Here is a 24,294-nt window from a genome sequence, read left to right on the forward strand (position 1 = left end):
GGCATATAAATCCTTATCCATTGTATTATTATATATTAATGGTTTTAAAATTTCCTGTATTATTTCTAATATTTCTTGCATTGTTTCTCTGTTAACAGCACAGCATGTAGTAGTAGTTTGGCTTTATTTGCAGAGTTTTATTCTTTCATTTCTGGCTTCTATGCCAAGTTATTGATTTAGAGGCATGTTTTTAGCACTGCTTCCAACAGTCGCATTCAGTGCTTTGCCCTATATTGTTGTAAGCTACAGAAAAGTTTTAAATTATATTAACAGTGTATGGTTACATAACAGCAGACCAGTGATTGAATGGTGACAAAGATATTAACATGCTCATAAACAAATGTCTAATTCACAAAACATTGATAAAGGAAAGAAAATATTTGCTTCTTTGCTGGAGACTTCACCATGTTGCCTTATCTTAAACAGTTCAGCATTCACTCTTTGGCAGTTATGTAATTCTTTAGGAAATCTGAAATATTTGAATATTATTTCAAATGTTGCACATGAATTGAGACTTTTTAATTTTTCTGTTATGGTCTCTTATGTTTACTTAGCTCACATGAAGTGAGATAACCTACAGGAAGTCAGGGGTATGCTGATTATCAACCCATAGCTCTAGTCACATGCAAGGAAATACAGAGTATTTGGAAGCCGTGAAGTTATTTCCAAAGAGAACTGACAGCTGTTTCTTCTGCACATCACATCTTAAGCTGTATGCTTATCATAACTTGTGTCAATTTCTATTAACGGCTTCTTCCCTTAAAGGTTTTTCTATCACCTCCCAAAAAATCAGACTAGATGGAACATTGAGGACATTAGAGGATTGGTCCAAGGATGGCTTTTTGCATGTAGACTTTTATGTTGTTTAAGGCATTTTCATTTTTGTTTGAAAGAGAGAGAGACACACAGAGAGAGAATATCTTGCATCTATTGGTTCACTGTCCAAGTGCCTGCAAGAGCAAAGGCTGGACCAGGATGAAGTCAGGAGACTGGAACTCATTCCAAGTCTCCTATGTGAGTGGCAGGGACCCAAGTTCTTGGCCTATTTCATGCTGCCTCCCAGGGTGTACAGTAGCAGAAAGCTAAAATGGGAAGTGGAGCTGGGACTCAAACCCAGACGCTCAGCTGTGGGAAGTGGGCATCCCAAGTGGCATCTTATTGGCTGCACTAAATGCCTACCCTGGCATGTGAGCCTTTAAAGTAAGAGAAAGAGGAAAGAATAATGGCAGATAGTTGACTGAACACAACATATCTAAGGAAAGGGATGAGTTCAGTCAGGGACTTGCAAACACAGGAAGTTGAAGAATCAAAGGAATGACTTAAATAAAGAATAAATATGACAATAGTGGAGGAGCTAGAAGGGAGCCAGAAGAATGGAAAATAGTGATAAAAGAGGATGTTTTTGGATTTATTATTTCAGAGAAAGGACAATTCTTGGGAAAGACAGAGTCTAACGTTTGGCCTTGGGAATGAGCTTCTAGAGTAGAATCAGATCCATTTACTTGAGAATGTGAAGGAATAATAAACCAGAATGTAGGCTACATTTCTAATATGGGTATTGGAAATCAACCTACAGGCAGCAGAGAGAAGGGTGGGGCCAGAGACCATGAATCTCAGGGAGTACCATGGGATTAATGGTCTTTCCTAGCTGTGCCACTACCATTTGGGTACATCTGATTGGTCAGTGTCAAGTGTGAAGTGCTATTTTGTTTTCCCAAGTGGAGCTGCCTTTTGAATGCTCTTTCAAGGCATTTAAGTGCTTATAAACTAAAAACTTTTGGATAACCCAGTTCATTCAGAGGTAGAAAGCTGAAGATGTTTTTAATAGACAATGTTTTAAAATTGATGTGGGGGCTGGTTCTATGGTGCAGTGGGTTAAAGCCCTGGCCTGCAGTGCCAGCATCTGCTCCACTTCCAATCCAGCTCTATGCTATGGCATGAGATGGCAGTAGAAGATGGCGCAAGTCCTTGGGCCCCTGCACCCACGTGGGAGACCCGGAAGAAGCTTCTGGCTCCTGGCTTCAGATTGGCTCAGCTCTGGCCGTTGCAGCCATCTGGGGAGTGAACCAGCGGATGGAAGATCTCTCTCTCTGGCTCTAACTCTCTCTGTAACTTTGTTTGTCAAATAAATAAATAAATCTTAAAAAAAATTGGTGTGCATTCCAAATTTACCACAAAGGGTTCATGCATTGTTACACGCTAAAGAAAGGAACTATATTTGTTTAATGATTATTCTCAACCATGGTGGGATTAACCTGTCCCACCACAAGGATTCTAAACTCTGGTATGGACATAGCATTGTTAGAGTGTTGATATTTCCGTGCTGACTGGAGATTAGTTGTGATTTCAAGTCTCCCAGGACTATACTGGCCCATTGCTTCCCTGGACTCCTGGGCTCAGGGTTGCATTATGACTTTCCAGGGCCATAAACTCTTTTGCCTTCAGGGGCTCTTTCCTCCACTAAAAATTTTTAAAAATATATCCCTGAAAGGGGCCAGCACTGTGGCATAGCGGGTAAAGCCGCTGCCTGCAGTGCTGTCATCCCATATGGGCGCCGCCTGGGAAGGCAGTGGAAGATGGCCCAAGTCCTTGGGCCCCTGCACCCATGTGGGAGACCTGGAAGAAGCTCCTGGCTCCTGGCTTCGGATCGGCGCAGCTCTGGCCATTGCAGCCTACTGGGGAGTAGTGAACCAGTGGATGGAAGACCTCTCTCTCTCTGCCTCTCCTCTCTGTGTAACTTTGACTTTCAAGTAAATAAATAAAAATATTTAAAAAAAATATATCCCTGAATTGGGATAAAGAGAAATTTTTTTTAAACTTTTATTTAATGAATATAAATTTCCAAAGTACAGCTTATGGATTATAATGGCTTCCCCCCCACACACACACACATAACTTCCCTCCCACCTGCAACCCTCCCCTTTCCCGCTCCCTCTCCCCTTCCATTTACATCAAGATTCATTTTCAATTCTCGGGATAAAGAGAAATATAACCCAAAATGGATTATATTCTTTTTTTAAATTCAAAGCTTATTGAAGAAATCTCTTTCTTAGGCTATATTTTCATAGACATTTATAAAGGATATCCATCTCCCTGTATAAGTAATATCTGAATATTTGTCTCTTATGACTGTGTTACTGGCTTTTGTTGGTATGTGATATGACTGTGTTATTATGAATTCTCCTCAAATTATCACCAATGTATCAATGAGTGTTATAACACAAAACGAACACATGCAGTGCTCATTTTTTTCTCCTGGGAGGTATTTTTGGACTTGCATATCCTGTTCTATGTAAAATTTCTCTGTGTAATAGCCGCCATCAGTTTCTCCTCTGAGATGTTTATGGAGATTATCCTACCAGCATCATTTTCTGGCTTAGCCATGAGTTTCTGTATCATTTGATAGGATTCATTTTTCAAAACAGTACCTGCTTTTTTTTTTTAAATTATACTGAAATGCAAGATTTCCCATTTGAATCCACTTTTAGTATATAATTCAGTGGCATTAAGTTCATTCCCATTGCTGTTTTCATTTTCAAAAGTTCTTATTTTAAAGGACAATCAAAGTACTTTTATTATCCGCTTGAAAGTGTTGTGGGTCCTGGGCACTGTGCTTCTTTTGTCTTAAGGCCAAGGTTGCCCATGGACTCCCCAGAAGCCAGGTGTGTACCTGACTGACTGAAGGCATTTAGGACTTGCTTGCCTAGGCTGCCTCATAAGTACTTTGAGTGTCATCCCAAACCAAAATGTATTTTAGTGAGAGTTAGAAGCAGGCATGGAAGCAGCACCCTTAGGAACCACTTATTTTTTTTTAAGTTCATTCACATAAAAGAAACTTCCCAAAGGCTGAAATTGCCCTGAGTTTTCTGCTTCTCAGGAACCTTTTAAAAAAGACTTGTTGAAAACAGGAAGATCTGGAACAGAAAGAACAGGGAAGGCAAGCTGGAGGAAGCATCACTGTGCAAGCTGAATTAACTCTCCATTCTCAGTTCTTTGTAAAAATAAATGTTTCTATTTGAAAGGAAGAGGGGAGAAGAGAGAGAGAGAGAGAGAGAGAGTGAGAGAGAGAGAGAGTGCATCTATGCATTATTTACTTCCTAGATGCCCCCACAACAGTGAGGACTGGGTCAGGCTGGGAACCAAGTACTTGAACCACCACCAATGCATCTCAGGGTGGAATCGGAAGCAGAACTGGACTTGGACCCAGGCACACCAAAATGGGATGCTGGTTTCCCAAGCAGTGTCTTTACTGTTGCACCAAACACTTGCCCCATCCCAGTTCTTTTAAAGTCCCTTTCATAGTATTCTTGCTCCATTCTCTGACCCTAGTCTTCCCCATGTCCATTGCACTATAGACAGTTCTTTAATTTTCTTCTTCTTTGGTTATTTCAAAACATAACAGCATGAAAAGATGTGCTGTATAAATATGGCCACATAGAATAATTATGTGTAAACTTTGCTAGAATGAAATAGATTTTGTCAAATTTTTGCTCGGGAAGGGATTATAAGAGGAAGGCAGGGAGGATGGAGGATAAACAGAGGGAGAAATGAATTAACATATTGAACGTCTACAGTGTTCCAAGCATTGGCTTTGTTATATGTGTGTTCTTGCTTAGCCCTCACAATTTTCTTGGGAAACCAACCTTATTAGAGTTATGTATTGAGGAACCTATGTTCCTAAGAGCTTAATTATTAATAATAACACAGCAGATAAGTGTCTAAAGTGAACCCAAGTTTTCAGTCATTTTGTGCAAGCATGGCTCAGCAATTATATACCCAACCTTTGTAGGCCTTGTTCTCCATACCTTAAGATTTATAGGTTTTAGTAGCATAGTGGTTACTATGGTTGGGCTAGGATGCACAGGTTTTTAGGTTAAATACTAATCTAGATATTGCAGTGATGGTATTTTGTAAATGTGATTAACATTTATAATTGGTTGACTTTAAGTAGGTTATCCTCAGTGTGGGTGAGGCTCATTCAGTTGGTTGAAAGCCTTGAGAGCCAAAAACTGAAGTTTCTTAGAGATCAAAAAAATTCTGCACAAGACTGTCATGTAGAAATCCTGCCTGAGAATTTAAAAGTTGTAGCCTCCATAATCAAGTGAGCTAGTGTATTAAATTTTCTCTCTAAATCTGTGTGTGTACGTACATATGTGTCTATTTATCACATGCATACACATATGGGGTTATGTCCTGGTAAACCCATAATAAGCTGAAAATTCCACATCAAAAATGCATTTAGGACACCTAATCTTCCAAATATCATTACTACCTAGCCTACCTTAAATATGCTGAGAACACTTATATTAGCCTACAGCAGGACAAATCATTTAGCACAAAGCCTAATTCATACCAAAGTTTTGAATATCTCATTTATAGACACAGGTGGATGTTTCGTATACATGATAGGATGCAAAAAACAATGCAATATACTGAAAGTGGATAACTGGGCATTATAAGAGAATATAAACAGCATATCTTCAGTTGAGGGTAAGATCAAAACTCAAAGTAAAGTGTCTGCCAAGTGCTTTTTCCTTTCACATCATAAAGTTGAACAAATGTAGGTCAAACCATCATAGTTGGGGACCATCCCCATGTATCCCATTGGTAATGTTTCTCTGGGACCCCCTGACTGAAATAGACAGAATGATCTTCACCAGCTCTCTGGCTCTCAAATTCTGCTGTTGAATTTGATCTGACTCTATCTCATTGATCCTATTCCATTGATTCTACTCCTTGGTTATTTACAACTAAGTAACCATTGCGATTAAAGGTCTTGGTTGACATTTGATTCAACTGTACTTGAAAATTAGGAGATAAATATTTTAACTCAACTCATGTATCATCAACCTTGAGAAGCTGTGGGGTTTAAGTTCTCAGGAAATGCAGATCCTTGCACTTTGTGGAGCCGGGTTCTTGTGGTCTGGTTTCTCATAAAATTTTACTTTCGTGTTATATTGCCTTCTGAAGTCAAGTATCCATAATAAGCCTTTTATTTCTGTGTCAAGGCATAAATCTCAGCTTTGTTTCAGAGAGTTGGGGATTATGGGAGATTTTAATTTTCTTTCTTTTGATTATCTTTACCTTCTACAGTGAGCATATTTCACCTTTGTAAAGAAGAAAAAGGTTTGAAAAAATCAAGAACCCTAGGCACCAAATTTATCCATAACACATTAGGTCACACCATTAGAGATGTAAAACGGTAATAGTTGCAAATGTCCTCACATAATGTAGACTAAAAACAATAAAAAATTATATATGTGTTGTATAAGATTGAAGCTAGGGGCCATCACAATTTTTACACTGAAAAGAAAAAAAAGTATCAGTGGCTAATATTTAATAGCACAATTATTAGGTTTTGATGCTGGACATAACTAACATTTGTGTGTTATTAATCTGTAAATCTTTTTTTGTGAAGTGTTTGTTTACATAGATGTGCATGTTTTGCTTTGTTATAAAGCTTTACTCTGTTAACTAGATTTGTTAATAATATAGCAAGTTATATTTATACCCAGTCTGAATTTTATACCTTTTTTTTTAGCTTTTTACTTTCTATGCCTGTTGTCCTTTAGTTAAATACTATCCTTTAGTTAAATACCTGTTTTTGTTGCAAATGCTCTTCCCTTCTAGAATTTTATCAAATAAAAGGGGGTAGTTAATATTTGTTAAATATATAACAAAAATATGTCAAACTGGTGACATGGTTATTGTAACTACTTTTGGCAGTTACTCTTATTGCATGTAATCTAATCATTTGCAGAAAAATATGAAATAGAAATAAAACTACTTGGGAGGAGATGTTTGGCACAGCAGCATGTCTGCATCCCTTGATAGAGTACCTAGGTTTGAGTCCATTTCTGATTCCAACTTCCTGCTAATAGGCACCCTGGGAGGCAGCAGGTATTGGCACACATACTTGTGTCCCCGCCACCCATGTGACAGGGACCAGATTGAGTTCAAGCTCCTGGCTTAATCCTGACTCATCTCCAGTTGTTGTAGGCATTTGAAGAGTGAACCAGCAGATGGAAGGTCTCTGTCTCTCTGTCTTTCAGATAAAAGAAAAATTATAAATATACACTTTAAAAATTATTTCAAGTTTAGCCAAAGAAATATATGAGGGGACCTTTCTCCCAGTGGTGTCCATGGCTGATAAAGTAGATTTGACTGTAGAGGGATTGTTCTCGCACACTGCTTGCCGCGTGTGCTTCTGTTAGAGACAGCCTTGTTAGAGGAAGCAGGTCCTCAGTGAGGTGTGTGGAAGTGGTAAAGACTTTTATGCATGACATATACTGAAAATAATGAAGCAAAACATCACAATAATTGACTTCCAGATCTACCTTCATTCCACCCAGTGTGACATTAACTTATATATGCTAGTGTCTCAAACACTTTTTAGAAAGTAACTAGAATATCCAAAATGAGCATACTTACAGGCATTCTAGGGAGGAAGGGCCTTCACTGTCCTAACGCCAGGTGGCTAATGACTCTCTTTAATGCTGGACACAAGGTTAGTTCACAGAGACTGATTTGGCCAGAAAACATAAATGATTATGTATGATTAATTGATGATCTGGATGAAGGAATTGAGATTATTCTTTCAAATTGTCTTACAATATTAAATTAGGCCAAATTAATGATGTTCCCAAAGGCAAGCCTAAAACTGAAAGTGACCTTGAAAACTAAAACTATCAAAAATAAAAGATCCTGGGGCCAGCGCTGTGGTGTAGTGGGTAAAGCCGCTGCCTGCAGTGTTGGCATCCCACATGGGTGCCGGTTTGAGTCCCAGCTGCTCCACTTCCAATGCAGCTCTCTGCTATGACCTGGGAAAGCAATGGAAGATGGCCCAAGTCCTTGGTCCCCTGCACCCATGTGGGAGACCCAGAAGAAGCTCCTGGCTCCTGGCTTCAGATCGGCACAGCTCCAGCTGTTGCAGCCAATTGGGGAGTGAGCCAGCGGATGGAAGTCTTCTCTCTTTCTCTGCCTCTCCTTCTCTCTCTGTGTAAATCTGACTTTCAAATAAATAAATCTTTTTTAAAAAATAAAATATTCTAAAGAAAAAGGATGAAATCAAATAAGAAGGGACCAGTGCTGTGGCATAGTGGGTTAAGACTCTACCTGCAGTGCTGGCATCCCATATGTGCCCTGGTTCTAATCCTAGTTGCTCCTCTTCTGATCAGTTCTCTCCTATGGCCTGGGAAAGCAGTAGAAGATGGCCTAAGTTCTTAGATCCCTGTACCCACTTGGGAGACCCAGAAAAAGCTCCTGGCTCCTGGTTTCAGATTGGCTCAGCCCCAGCCATTTGGGGAGTGAACTAGTGGATTGAAGACCTTTCTCTCTCTCTATAACTCCACCTCATAAATAAATAAATAAATAAATAAATAAATAAAATGAGAAGAGCTATAACCAAAGAACAGCCTACTGAAGAATTTTTAAAAATGGGGTGAATATTGTGTACACAAATGACCTGAAAACAGCAAACTCATTTTGTTCTGAAAACAAGATACAGGAGAAAATGATGCTTAGAGTGAGGGCATAGTACCTGATATGGTTTGAATATGATTTGTGGCCTGCAAGGGTCTATTTTATTAGCAGGAGACTCCGTCCTCAAGATGGTGCAATGGGAGAAAGTGGACCTTCCAAGAAATGGGCTGCAATGTGAGTCACTAGGAGTTGCCTTGGGATCGTAGTTCTCCCATGACCCCTGTGGCGGTTACTTGAGAGGGCTGTTAGACAAGGATGAAGCTGGGCGCTGCCCATCCTCTGATGTCTGTGCTCTGGCCACTTGCTCCAGCATGTGCTTCTGCCATTGCCATCCTCCATCCTCTGTCCTCTATGGGCCCTTCATCTATCACTAAAGGTGCCACTTACCCTTGGAATTGCAAAACTGTGAGCAAAATAAACCTTTTTGTCTTAAGTAGCTTGTGTCAAGTATTTTCTTTGTAACGGAAACCTAACAAGGATAGCACCTGAGTGGCTAGCAGGATATTGTGGAGGGCATCTCATCCATGCATTTTTACTGATAGGAGTAGAGAAAACATGTTCTGTGTGCCCTTCATCATAAGGAAAGTTTGAATGTGGGACCCATCCCTGAAGCATCCTAACCTTGCCATGATCTGTTCAAGACAAAGAAGGAGGAAGACAATTCAGAATGTCCCCCAGTAGAGATTCTCTTGCTGCAGTGTTGGTGGTTTGCATTTCTGCAGTGCCTGCTTAGCATCAGTGTTCATCTCTCTGGTACTCTCTTTTCTACCCTTTATCAGCCTGTTTCACTGAACTTCGTCAACCTTTGAACAGTTCATCCACACGTGGTAGAGACTGATGGCTCCTGTTGAGTTTTATTGAGCCTTGGTCTCCATCTTGCCTCTTTGGAAGTCAGCAGTGCTGGTTACCAGTGCATTCTTCCTCCTCCCTGCTCATTCAGGTCTTAGCGTATCGCAGCAATCCATCTTTACCTCTCCTCTGTTCTTCCTTAAGGGCCCAACAGTGGGCATCCCTAACTTCTGTGTCTTAAAAACACTGCTCCTATCATTTTATATAGTCATCCACTCCTGTGTTTCTGCAGGTAATGTTTTATTACTATGTAATTTCATATTTACAGGAAAGTCTTCAGAATTGCACAAGGAATTCCCATTTAATCTTTAAGCAGAGTCACCAGTTCTTTACCATATGGGAGTAGGCTGGAGACATTATGCCCCTTTACCCCTAAGTTTTTCAATGTGTGTTTCCTAAAAATAAGCACACATGGCTATGCTATTGCTTTCAACCTCAGGAAAATTGATACAGTACAGTTACATAATTCACAGTCCACATGCAAATATAATCTGTGGTCCAAGTAATGTTCTTTATAGCTATTTTTTCCCTGCCAAGGATTACTACTGCACATGGGGCACTGACTTCTCTCCAGGCCATCTGTCCCACAGCACCACCTTCCAAATAACATTATGTACTCATGTCATCTCAAATTAAAAATGTCTAAAGTGTGACTCATCATTTTCCCATAAAATGAGTCCTCCCAATCCCCATGTCTTTCTCCTCCTTTTTAGTGGTGTTATAACTCTCCCAAGTCATCCAGGCTCGAAGCTGTGAATCATCTTTGGTTCCTTTTCTCAGTTAGCTGTGTTAGTCCTCTGCGTTCTTCTTGGGAAACGTCTTTTCCAGTCTGGTTCTGTATACACCATTGTATACTAAGGCCCACTCATTCTGCGCTTCAGACAAATTCTTCCAGTTACCTATACCAACTTGAAGGCCTCAGAAAAAGCTTGCAATATTTGTCCTACCTTAAGTAAACTTTGTCAGAATTCAGAGTCTATGTAATACCCAATTTGGGCCAGCCAACAATGTGTGGTAATCCACAAATCTGTTTCTGTACACAATGTCTAAATATTTCTTCCCACCTCCATTAAAGAAATGTTGGGCAAAGATTTAACTGTTACATTAGGGTGTTGAAAATGTGCCAACTGTCTACAACTCACATATGCGGAGGAAATGTTTCTGAGTGTACCTGGTCCAGCACCAGTAGGAAAATGTTTAATCTTCACTCTGTTGAAAACAAAGTTCAGAGACTGATTTGGCCAGGAAAGCCATTCAAAGCTCAGTCTGCTTCCTTAATTTCCCTCCTTCATCTAGAAAGTGTTTAATCTCTCCTGAAAAAAAATTCTCACTTTCTTAGAGATGCTCTCCCATATGCCACATGCAGAATCAAGCTAACATAGCACAACAGAGACTACTGTCCTTTAAAAAGTCTGCTTACGAGGTTGGCTCTTGGCTGGCATCTGGAAATTTGGCTTTCAGAATCAGAATTCCCTGATTAGGAAGGCTCCCTGTGCCTGAACTGCTTGTGCATTCAATATGGTTTGTGTTGAACACCTGCTGTCTTCTGAGAGTCTGCATTTTTGAAACAGGCTAGGCCTAGAGGATGCCTGCATGAGAAGCCCCAGTGAAAATCCTGGGCACCTTCTCCAATGAGATTCCCTCATAGACAGCATTTTACAACTGACTGTTGGGGGAATTACACTAATCTTGTGTGACTCCACTGGGAGAGGATGCCTGAAACTTTGTACTGGTTTCTTCTGGACTTTAGCCTGAGTGCCTTTTCTCTTTGCTGATTTTACTTCATTTCTTTTTGCTGTAATAAATCATACACACATACAAGGTACTTAAAATGGAATTAAAAGATAAATTAATTCTGTTGCAAAAAATTTTGAAATCCATGCTTAGTTTTTTTTTTTCATAATTTTCATTTCTTATGAACTTTTTGAAGTCCCTTCATATGCAGGGACCCTTTGTATGCATGTGAATCCTAGAAAACCATCAACCTCAAGGATGAGCTCAAAGATTTTGACATCTACTTTTATCCTTGAAAAGAGAGGCAACAATTTGTTTTCTAAATATGGCTAGGCTTTGTGTTCCTATTTCATATACTCTTACTATATAATTTTGACACTTGTCCATTAAGTGCACAGTCTGGGATACCTCTTCTAGAATCTGAATGAGTTGTGACTGCAGTAGAGGTGATACTAGACTTCTGAGACTAGGTGATAAAAAGCATTACACCTTCCTGGTTCATTTTGTGGGATGCTCATTTTCTCTCTCTCTCTTTAAAATATTTATTTGAAAGGCAGAGTAGAGAGAGGGAGAGAGGGAGAGAGGGAAAAAAGGAGAGGGGGGGAGAGAGAGGGAGAGAGAGAATCTTCTATCTGCTGATTCACTCTCCAAATGGTCGCAATGGCTGGAGCTGGGCTGGTCTGAAGCCCGGAGCCAGTAGCTTCCTCCAGGTCTCCCACGTGGGTGCAGGGGCCCAAAGGCTTAGACCATCTTCCACTACTTTCCCAGGTGCATTAGCAGGGAGCCAGATTGGAAGTGGAGCAGCTGGGAATTGAACCTGTGCTCATATAGGATACTGTCAGCACAGGTGGCTTTACCTGCTATGCCACAATGCCAGCCCAGGGATATTCATTCTTAAAACTCAGCCAACATGTTGTGAAGAAGCCTAAGCAAGCTCGTGGAGAGGGCCTATATAGTTGTGCCAGCCAACAGCCCCAGTGCGATCCCAGCTGGCACCAACTGCCAATTGGAATCGGAGATGTTTCCAGTCCCCCAGTACTCAACTCACTCTCAACTTTGAGGTCTTCCAGCTGAGGGCCCAGGCTTTGTGGAGCAGAAAGATGTTGTCTTTGTGTACCTCATGCAAATTCCTGATCTGAAGCATCTGAATGTGTAATGAAATGCTTGCTGTTTTACATTGCTACGTGCAGGGTGGTTTTTCATGTTGTACTGGTGATGATAGCTCTTCCTTAGGTGGCACCCAGATACAGGGAGACAGAGATATGACATAACATCCTGACACTGAAGGCAAGTGTAGTGTTTTCTATTTGATGTTCTCTGTCTCTTCTGGTCCCTGGAGGGATATCCTTAGTCTACCTGGTTGCTCTTTTCCTTGTTGGCGTTAATGGATGAAGCGTGTGAATTTTGTAACTGGCAGTCTTTTTCTCTTTCTTTCTGGGCTGGGCTGGAGCCCAGATAACGTATCTGGGGTGATTCAGCTTCACTTCTACTCCTGCAGATACTGTAGACCTCACAGGAGCCTTTGTGACTCTCGTGCAAGCCCAGCTCCAATGTGCAGCTCTGTAGCCCCTGCTGGCACTGCCTCTGCAGACTTGTAGCCATCCTAGGCTCTCGTCTAGCCACATGGTACCGAAAGTGGCTTGGGGTGGTGAATCTTGGAGAATTGCCTCATTCAACCAGGCTAGGCCAATGAGATGGTGGACTAAGAGATGTTCTGTTTCAGGAATTTTCTTTTTTTTTTTAACTTTTATTTAATGAATATAAATTTCCAGAGTACAGTTTATGCATTACAATGGCTTTTCCACCCCCCCCATAACTTCCCTCCCACCCACAACCCTCTCATCTCTCGCTCCCTCTCCCATTCCATTCGCATCAAGATTCATTTTCAATTCTCTTTGTATACAGAAGATCAATTTAGTATATATTAAGTAAAGATTTCATCAGTTTGCACCCACACAGAAACACAAAGTGTAAAGTACTGTTTGAGTACTAGTTATAGCATTTATTCACATTGTACAACACATTAAGGACAGATTCTACATGAGGAGTAAGTGCACAGTGACTCCTGTTGTTGACTTAACAAATTGACACTCTTGTTTATGGCATCAGTAATCACCCTAGGCTCTTGACATGAGTTGCCAAGGCTATGGAAGTCTTTTGAGTTCACCGACTCCAATCTTATTTCGACAAGGTCATAGTCAAAGTGGAAATTCTCTCCTCCCTTCAGAGAAAGGTACCTCCTTCTTTGATGGCCCCATTCTTTCCACTGGGATCTCACTTGCAGAGATCTTTCATTTAGGTTTTTTGTTGTTGTTGTGTGTTTTTTTTTTTTTTTTTTTGCCAGAATGTCTTGGCTTTCCATGCCTGAAATACTCTCATGGGCTCTTCAGCCAGATCAGGGATGGGGCATACCCCTATGTTTTTCATGCCATTGTTCTCATTTGTTTAGTGGCTCCTCTCTGTTAAGGTCAAAGGGATTCTGCCCCATTGAAGTCTAGGGATGGGACAACAAGGAAACACATTTGCTCTTCCTGCTGTGCTGTTTTCCTTTGCCATTATTCTTTTCTCCCCACCATTTCTTCAGACAGATAGGCAGGCAGACTCTTCCCTATCTTACTTCTCTCTCTAACTCTTCTCTAAGCTTACAAAACAAAGGATAGTCTCTCTCCATATTTGGAGAATCCCTTGATCTGAGGTTTGATTATTGATACTCTAAAGTCCTCAAGACTGAAACTTGGATTACGAGGCCATTGTCTTGATGACATTTTTCATGTTAGAAGCTGATATTACTTTGCTTTTTGATTGGCATTTTTCTGGAAGAAATTTCAGTCTCCTCTTGAGCAAATGAGTGGTTCCATACACCCAAAGGGGAAAACATAGTAATAATTTTCAAGTTATTGTCCCTTTAGTGGTGTGACTGGTACACCAAATTACTGGCTCGTCCAGGACTCCCATTGTCTTAGTTTTTCCATGAATCTGAGCTGCAGTGAATATGAAGGCCCTTTAAGGTTATTCTTGGTGCACCTGCTTTCTCCTGTTCTGTTCTGTGCCTTCTGTGTTGAGCTTTGAAAAGCATACTTGCTTCTGTTTTCCTATGATAAATTATACCCTCCAGGTTCCTAGTCATTTGTTCTAATTTTTGAATACCTGCCTTATTCACCTATTCCATCTTTTCATCCTTCTACAAATTACTATTTTCCTTCATGCTTACCCTTTTTTATATAGACACCCGGATCACTTGATTTTGACCCATTTTCTTACTCTGCTTCTATGTGCCTCAGGGTTTCAATATTACAGACGATATGTTGTGTGTATGTTAGTGAGGATTTTTTTTTAATAAGATGAGTGAAACCTGTGGGTGATTCTGTGCCTGGCTGGGAGACTGCCAGGCTAGCCCATGCAAGAGGTTAAGACAGCATGGCACACCATGCCTCCCAGGAGAGACCCTGGTTGAGGACTCAGCACACTGGGACATACACCTGACCTGACTGCTGGCAAGTGACAGAAGCCCCAGGCACATTTCCTCCACCCCCACCTCGTGTTGAAGGGCCTTGTAATTTTCAGCTAGCTATATAACTGCTGAGTGTGACCCATGGAGACTCATAAAGACCACCTGGAAGGCTGCATGGACTTTGTGACCTTCAAGCTGATTGGAGAAACATAGAGGTGCCAGTATCTGCTTTATCCTATAGAGATAGTGTTGCTACCCTGAACTAGCTACTCCTCTTTGCCTGCCCTATAAAAGCTTGTGCTGACTGTTAATAAATGGGCATGTTCACCAAAACTGTCTCCTGTGCTTCTTGTTGAAGAATACTGTTGCCCCACCATCCCAACAGTGTGGGTCTCACAGGATGAGCCACAGAAATGCAGCTCAGACTGGATCAGACAATAAAAAGAATTTATTGGCTCACATTTTTTGGAAAGCCATGTATCAGGAAAGAATTGAAATAGCAATGCCATCATGTTTCTTATGGACTCTAAATCTGCCTTTTGTGGTATTGGTTTTATGCTAGAATGGTTACAGGAAGGCTGCCAACAGCAACCTGGGCTAGACGCTCCAGCATTTATGTCCAGTAATGGAAAAAGAGCTTCTTTCACCAAGCCATTTTTAATAAGTTTTAGTTATAATATGTTTTGACAAATTCAAGTCACAAGTCTAACTCTGAACCCACCACTGTTGTTGAAAATGGGGTGAGACTATTCTGATTGTCTTAGGCCAGTTACATTCTACCCCTAGACCTGTGACTGTGGTCAGTCCCATTCTAATTGCATGGCAGGTACACATAGGGAATGAGAGAAACAGATTCAGTAATGAATTAGACAGAAATTTGCCTGAGTGGATTTTACTCAGTGTTCACTGACTTCAGTCTTATAGCTTGAAGTCATCCATAGTGGAAGTATGTATGCCACGGAAATTGTCAAATTAATGTGGTATATTTTTTGAAGATTTGTTTATTTATTTGAAACACAGAGTGACACAGAGAAAGAATAAAGACATCAGCCCTGACTGAACTCCATCCAGAAACTCCGTCCATGTCTCCCATATGGTAAAGACTCAAGTACTTGGATCAGAAGATCCCAGGCACTCTGATATAGGATATGTATCCCAAGTGGCAGCTTAACCTGCTGTGCCACAGTGCCCACTCCTAAAATTTATTTTAGAGCTAGTTTATCAAGAACCCACTGACAACGTGAGGTACTTGGTGTAATGTGTGTCAGCAGACGACAGCTTCTTAATTAGTTTCCCCAATTTCAGAATTGTTTCCCTCAGTGCATTCATTCCCTTTTCACTAACAACTTTACTAAATGTAATTCCACATACCATAAAATTGATCCTTTTAAGTACACAAATAGAGGCTTTTGGCATATTACAAGATTGTACAATAATTACCATAGTCAATTTTGGAACATTTCCATCACTTCAAAAAGAGCTGTACCTGGTAACAGTAATGCATCCTTCCTCCTCGTCTTCCCATTCTCTCACAATCACTCATGCACTTTTATGTCTCTATGTATTTGCCTATCTTAGACATCTCACATAAGAAATCATACATTATGTGATCTTTTGGGTTAACTTCTTTCACTTAGTACAATGTTTTCAAGGTCATTCAGTATTGTGGCATGTGTAAGTATCTTACGCCCTTTGTGGCAATATAATAGTTCATTGAATTTAAGAATCATTTTCCTAAAGCATAACATTTCCTCTTGTCATTGACCACATAAAAATTAACCCTCTTTCTGCCTATGATATGTTAAAGAAACAAATTAATCTTGCACTCAAAGTTCCAATCAGTTTGACCACAGCAAGAGGGACTGGTTTGGGTCAATGGTGCTCAGATCTCAGATCTCATTTAAAGAATCTAAACCAACCAATCAAACAAAAAACAAACAAAAACTAGCTCTGAATGACCCTAATCATAAAAGTAAAAGTCTAAACTATATAGAATTGTGACACAGTTGTTGTGTAGCTTTATGATTTTATAGCTTATATTTCTTTTTTATTTTTTATTTTTGACAGGCAGAGTGGACAGTGAGAAAGAGAGAGAGAGACAGAGAGAAAGGTCTTCCTTTGCCGTTGGTTCACCCTCCAATGGCCGCCGCGGTAGCGCGGGGCGGCCGGCGCACCGCGCTGTTCCGATGGCAGGAGCCAGGTGCTTCTCCTGGTCTCCCATGGGGTGCAGAGCCCAAGCACTTGGGCCATCCTCCACTGCACTCCCTGGCCACAGCAGAGAGCTGGCCTGGAAGAGGGGCAACCGGGACAGGATCGGTGCCCCGACCGGGACTAGAACCCGGTGTGCCGGCGCCGCAAGGCGGAGGATTAGCCTGTTGAGCCACGGCGCCGGCCGATTTTATAGCTTATAATTCTTTTCATATCAATTTTTAAGTTTCTAGAAGGATGAATTTTATAGACTGACATTAGTTTATAACTCTTAGTTACTTATCATTGGCTTTTTAAAAATAATTTCTGAGATATTAAGCAAATCATCATTTCTTAAGTGTAAAGTGGGAGTGGTAATTTACCCTCAGAGGCAATTTATGAATTAGAAGATGTAAACATGTAAGTGCTGTGCCCAACCTATAACAGGCACTCCACATAAATGGACAGTATTGTGGTGGAACATATGGTTAAAATGTTCAATAAAACCAATCTAAGATCAGAGCTATTTTGGTTTTATTTCATTGTTTATAGCTATGGTGATTTAATTTCAATATTGTTCTAGTTCTTTTAGATTAGAACCAATTTAAAACCGGAATTAGATAATCAGCTAACGTCTTTATGTTCCATGTCTGCCATCACCCCTGGGATAATCAGAAATAATCAATATTTCCTTTGGGAAATGATTAATGATAATGTCTTATTTTCTTACAATTATGCTTTTGTAAAGTGGCCTAAGGATAAATTTCTTAAACACTATACTAGGTTATGTTGATGTTAATTTCTCATAGGAATAAATTTTAGATTGACATTTGCCATTGTCTTGAGAAATATGACTTGTTAGCAATTAATAAAGATATAACCCAGGATATTATTCTTTGGAATGGTTAAACTTATATTCACAAATAAAGTGATGAATGGTCATTATAATTCTTTTGGTTTTATTTAGATGATCATAAAATGTAAACTGTTCTTTATGGTTTAGAAAAGTCTTATATGTATAACAAGTTATCTTCTTAGTTTTATAAACAAAATAACTATAAGTTGGATTCTTCTTTCATGATTTGTTACTTACAAATGCAATAGTTACTTTTCCCCTTAAGGCACTTATTTGCTGTTCCTAATTAATTAATTATTAAAATTGTCCTTTGATCATAAGAATAATTTAATAAAGATCAATGTTTGGAGACCACTTCCTTTTATATATCCCAGGCACTCACTCAATGTTATTTCTTTTTTCCTCCCCATAGGGTTACCGCTGTCAAGATGATTATTCAGTAGTCCACAGAAAATGTCGTTCTCAGTTCACAGATCTAAATGGTTCCAAAAGATTTGGTATCAACACCTGGCATGACGAGAGTGGGATTTATGCTAATTCATATATAAAACGAAAACTCTACCCATTCACTGGGGGCCCTATTGTTCCCTTTTTAAAATAAGATGTGAAATCAGTTTCTCTGACTAATGAAAGAATAATAGATATAACAGTTGGTGATTTGTCTATATCAGTAAATGCACTGGAAATGTTACTATAAAAGGTTCCTTTAAATAGAAAATTTTGTCATCTAGACCATTCTTTATATCCTGACTATTCTGGTGTTTTCCAATGTTTAGTATGTGTACCACTGAGGATATTCTACACAGTTCTAAATGATGTTTGATAGAATTTTTTTCTTAAATGTTCTTATTAATATAAAGAAAAAATACAAGCAATTTATGCATTCCATAGGTACAGTTCCAAGAAAACAACTGCACTGTCCTCACTGTCCTGCTTTCCCCCAATCCCTGTCCCTCCCTCCCCTCTCCATCAGTTTTTGCGAAGCCTTAATTTTAATCCATTCTATATTCACAGGTTTAATTTGCCACTAATTTTACTGTTCAGTAAGTAAGAAGTAGGAAGACCACAGTTCCATAGGAGTATAAACAAGGGCTAAAAATGACAATCATATCCCAAAAATGACCATTTCATTCCTATACATTTTTTGGTATTTTATATTAACTGCCACATATCAGAGAAAATATATGATATTTGTCTTTCTGAGGCTGGCTTGTTTCACTAAGTATAATAGTTTCCAGTTGTATCCATTTTGTTGTAAAAGATAGGCCTGCCTTCCTTCCTTCCTTCTTTCCTTCCTTCCTTCCTTCCTTCCTTCCTTCCTTTAATTTATTTGACAGGTAGAGTTATAGACAGTGAGACAGAGAGACAGAGAGAAAGGTCTTCCTTCCATTGGTTCACTCCCCAAATGGCTGCTATGGCCGATCTGAAGCCAGGAGCCAGGTGCTTCTTCCTGGTCTCCCATGCGGGTGCAGGGGCCCAAGCACTTGGGCCATCCTCCACTGCCTTCCCGGGCCACAGCAGAGAGCTGGACTGGAAGAGGAGCAACTGGGACTAGAACCAGTGCTCATATGGGATGCTGGCGCTGCAGGCGGAGGATTAACCAGGTGAGCCATGGCGCCAGCCCCAGGTCTTCATTCTTTCTTATGGTTGAATAGTATTCCATCATATATATGTATGCTTTTCTTTATCAGTCATCAGTTGATGGACATCTGAGTTGATTCCATATCTTAGTTATTGTTAATTGAGCTGCAATAAATATGGGGGTACAGATAACTCTTTCATATGCTGATTTCATTTTCCTTGGGTAAATTTCCAGGAATGGGCTGGCTGACTCATATGGTAGATCTATTTTCAGATCTCTGAGGAATCTCCTTACTGTCTTCCATAATGGTTATACTAGTTTACATTCCCACAAGCAGTGTATTAGGGCACCTTGTTCCTCATGTCCTCTCCAGCATTTATTATTTTTAAATATTTGGATGATAGTCTTTCTAACCAGGGTGAGGTATACCTCATTGTGGTTTTTATTTGCATTTTCCTGATGGCTAGTGATCCTGAGCATTTTTTCATGTGTCTGTTGCCCATTTGTATTTCATCCTTTGCAAATTGCCTTTTCATGTCCTTTGCTGATTTCTTAGCTGGATTGTTTGTTGTTATTGAGTTTATTAAGGTCTTTATAGATCCTGGATATTAATCCTTTATCAACTATAACTTGTGAATATTTTCTGCCATTCTGTTTGTTGCTTCTTTAGCTTATTGAGTGTTTGCTTTACAGTGCAAAAGTTTCTTTTTATTCTTTTTTTAACTTTCATTTAATAAATATAAATTTCCAAAGTACAACTTTTGAATTATAGCATCTTTCCCCCCATAACCTCCCTCCCACCCGCAACCATCCCATCTCCCACTCCCTCTCCCATCCATCCTTCATCATGATTCATTTTCAATTATCTTTATATACAGAAGATCAACTTAGTATATACTGAGTAAAGATTTCAACAGACTGCACCCACAAAGACACACAAAGTATAGAGTACTGTTTGGGTAGTAGTTTTACCATTAATTTTCATAGTACAACACATTAAGGGCAGAGGTCCTACATGGGGAGCAGGTGCACAGTGACTCCCATTATTGATTTAACAATTGACACTCTTATTTATGATGTCAGTAATCACCCGAGGCTCTTGTCATGAGCTGCCAAGGCTATGGAAGCCTCTTGAGTTTGCCAACTCTGATCTTGTTTAGACAAGGCCATATTCAAAGTGGAAGTTCTCTCCTCCCTTCAGAGAAAGGTACTGCCTTCTTTGATGGCTCGTTCTTCCTGCTGGGGTTTCACTCACAGAGATCTTTCATTTAGGTCATTTTTTTTTTTCCAGAGTGTATTGGCTTTCCACGCCTGTGAAACTCTCATGGGCTTTTTAGCCAGATTCGAATGCCTTAAGGGCTGATTCTGAGGCCAGAGTGCTGTTTAGGGCATTTGCCATTCTATGAGTCTGCTGCATATCCTGCTTCCCATGTAGGATCATTCTCTCCTTTTTAATTCTATCAATTATTATTTGCAGACACTGGGCTTCCTCTTTTCCAATTTGTATCCCTTTGATTTCTTTTTCTTGTCTAATGGTTCTGGTTAAAACATCCAGAACTAAATTGAATAGCAATGGTGAAAGAGAGCAACCTTGTCTGGTTCTGGAGCATAGTGGAAATGCTTCCATCTTTTACCCACTCAATATGATGCTGGCAGTTGGTTTCTGTTATATTAACTTGATTGTATTGAGGAACGTTCCTCCTATACCCAATTTGGTTAAGGTTTTATCATAAAAGGATGTTGTATTTTATCAAATGCTTTCTTTGCATACATTGAGATAATCATACAGTTTTTACTCTTCAACATGTTAATGTGATATATCACACTTATTGATTTATATATGTTGAATCATCCCTGCATACCAGGAATAAATTCCAGTTGGTCCAAGTAAATGATCTTTCTGATGTGTTGTTGGATTCGATTAGCTAGCATTTTAAAAAAAATTTTATTTTATTTTTCTTTAATTTTTTTTATTTTGACAGAATTATAGACAGTGAGAGAGAGACAGAGAGACAGAGAGAAAGGTCTTCCTTCCGTTGATTCAGTCCCCAGATGGCCAGTACAGCCGGCACATCTCGCTGATCTGAAGCCAGGAGCCAGGTGCTTCTTCCTGGTCTCCCATGCGGGTGCAGGAGCCCAAGTACTTGGGCCATCCTCCACTGCCTTCCCAGGCCACAGCAGAGAGCTGGACTGGAAGAGGAGCAACCAGGACTAGAACCCAGTTCCCATATGGGATTCCAGTGCGGCAGGCAGAGGATTAGCCAAGTGAGCCACAGCGCCGGCCCTTAACTAGCATTTTGTTGAGGAATTTTGCATCTATGTTCATCAAAGATATTGGTCTAGTTCTCTATCTTTGTTATATCTTTTTCTAGTTTTGGAATTAAGCTTGTTTTCAATTGTTTTGAATAGCTTGAGAAGAATTGGAGTTAGTTCTTCTTTAATTGTCTGGTAGAATTCAGCAATGAAGCCACCCAGTCCCGGGTTTTGTTTTTTTTGTGTGTGTGGGGAAAGTCTTTATTTCTGATTCCATATCCATCTTGATTACTAGTCTGTTTAGGTTTTCTATGTTTTCATTGCTTAATTTTGGTAGATTGTATGTGCCCAGGAATCTATCCATTTCTTCTAAGTTCCCAATTTGTTTATATAGCTCTTTGTAGTAATAATTCTTGATGATTCTTCTTATTTCTATGGTATCTGTTATTATATTTCCTTTTTCATTTTTGACTTTTATTGATTTGAGTCTTCTTTTTTGTGGTGAGTTGGGTCAATGGTGTCTCAATTTTGTTATTTTTTTCCCCACAAAACCAGCTCTTCATTTCACCGATCTTTTGTATTTTTTTTAGCTTTGATTTTTTTTTATTTCTTCTCTAATTTTAATTATTTCCTTGTACTAATTTTGGGTTTTGTTTGTTGTTTTTTTTTCTGGGACCTTGGGATGCATAAATAACATTTATTTGATGCCTTTCCAACTTCTTGATGTAGGCACTAGTTGCTATAAACTTCTCTCTTTACACTGCTTTTGTTATATTTTGTAAATTTTGGAATGGGGTGTTGTCATCTTCATTCATTTCCAGGAAATTTTTTTTATTTCCCTTTTGATTTCTTCTGTAACCCACTGTTCATTCGGGAGCATGTTGTTTAGTCTCCATGAGTTTGCATATTTTCTAGAGTTTCTTAAGTTGTTAATTGCAAGCTTAATTCCATTGTTGTCAGAAAAGACAATGATATGATATCAATTAGTTTAATTTACTGATGCTTGCTTATGGCCTACCATATGATCTGTTCTAGAGAAAGTTCCATGCTCTGATAAGAATGTGTATTCTGCAACTGTGGGATGAAATGTTCTTTAGATAGCAATTTAGTCCATTTGGTCCATAGTGTAGATTAGTTCTGTTGTTTCTTTGTTAATATTTTGGCTAGTTGATCTGTCCATTGATGAAAGTGGGATGTTGAAGTCCCTCCTTATTATTGTATTGGAATTTGTATCTCCCTTTAGATCCATTAACCTTTGTTTTAAAGAGCCAGGCACTCTGGCACTGGGTGAATAAACATTTCCTATAGTTACATCTTCCTGTTGAACTGATCCTTTTAATGCCCTTCTTTGTCTCTTAAAAGTTTTTGTGTTGGAGTCTGTTCTGTCTGTTATTAGGATGGTTATGCCTGCTCATTTTGCTTTCTATTAGTTCATTCAGGCAGTCTGTATTTTTTTCACTGGAGAATTTAGGCTGTTTACATTATAGGTTATTATTGATAAGTAATGACTTGGTCCTACCATTTTTTCATAAATATTATTATTGTTTACTTTGAATTTCCTTTTTACTTTTACTAGGAGGTTTTCTGCCTTCATGTTCTTTCATAATGATGACTATCATACTCTGTGTGTAATACATCCTTAAGAATCATTTGTAAGGCTGGACACGTGGTGACAAATTATTTTAATTTCTGTTTGTTTTAAAAAGGTCTTTATTTCACCTTCATTTATAAATGAAGGCATGGCAGACTTTAAAAAAAGATTTATTTATTTATTTATTTGAATGACAGATGAAACAGAGAGAGAGAGAGAGAGAGAGAGAGAGAGAGAAAGAATCTTCCATCTGCTGGTTCATTTGCCAAAGGGCCTCAACAGTCAGGGCTGGGCCAGGCTGAAGTCAGAAGCCAAGAACTGACTTCCCAGGATTTACATTAGCAGCAAGTTGGAGTCAGGAGCCAGAGAAGGACATTGAACCCAGGTACTCATATGGGATATGAGTATCTTAACTGGCATCTTAAGTAGTGGGTCAAACACCAGCCCTAATACATATGTTTTCATTTCTATTGGGCATATACCTAAGCATGGAATTGCTCATTCTATAGTTAATATTTTGAGAAACTGCCAAACAATTTCTAAAACAACTTCATCATTTACATTCCAGCATAAAAGTTCCAGTTTCTCCATATCTTTGCCAACATTTTTAATTTTAATTGAGTATTTATCTTATAAGATCATAACCTTTTGGAACAAGGTTTTTTGAAAAAATGAGACATAATCTAAAAAACATAGAATTTTGCTTTGGGCTTAATGAAAAAGTCAAGAATATTTCACTTAGAATTCAATATTAGGATTTCTGTTATAAAGACAGAATATTTGAAAATGTAGAGTATCCTAGAATAGCATAGAGGCAAGAGATATTGTGAAAATTTATAATGCACTTGTATGTTTTCATTAATATTTTTGATGATGATAGTGATAGAGGCGATATAGTAGGTCAGAAAAGGAATAATAAAATTATTCACAAAATGCTAGAGAAATGCATGCCTTAATTTTTCATCCCATGGTACTAGTTTTCATTTGTGTGGAGAGGATTTAGACTTGCTCTTCCGGAAGCAAGCTCATCTCATTTTTCAAGGCTTGTCCAAGGTGCTGAAATTCCCCCTCAGGCAGCAAATCGTCACCTCTTGCGCTTATGAACTCCTCCAAGAGTCTAATCAAATCTAGACCTTTTCCCTTGAAAAAGAAATCATATTTTTCCTTGAAAATGTTATAAACATTCCTTTTATGGGAGAACATTGGAAGACACACTGACATCATTTTGCAATGAAAGCTTTCCTTTCCTTTAGGATGAGGAAATAAGCAATAACATTAATATTGAAGTCTTGTATTAATCTGCTTTTTCT

General features: G+C 39.2%; 1 protein-coding gene across 4 annotated transcripts in view; it reads left to right on the plus strand.

The window, feature by feature from the left end:
• CFAP95 (cilia and flagella associated protein 95) overlaps window positions 1-24,294 on the plus strand; it is a 171,329-nt gene that overhangs the window by 86,582 nt on the left and 60,453 nt on the right. For 2 of the 4 annotated variants that reach the window (XM_062207072.1, XM_062207075.1), the window contains exon 6: window positions 17,971-18,252. The exons of 1 other annotated variant lie outside the window; for it this stretch is intronic. In XM_062207072.1, coding sequence (XP_062063056.1) covers window positions 17,971-18,159 — 189 coding nt within the window. In that variant the 3' untranslated portion in view covers window positions 18,160-18,252. Of the gene's footprint in view, window positions 1-17,970; window positions 18,253-24,294 lie in introns of those variants that run through there. One more of the 4 variants, XM_062207074.1, reaches the window with a different exon arrangement.

The sequence above is a fragment of the Lepus europaeus genome, chromosome 12, assembly GCF_033115175.1.
Source record: "Lepus europaeus isolate LE1 chromosome 12, mLepTim1.pri, whole genome shotgun sequence".
NCBI classification, from domain to species: Eukaryota; Metazoa; Chordata; class Mammalia; order Lagomorpha; family Leporidae; genus Lepus; species Lepus europaeus.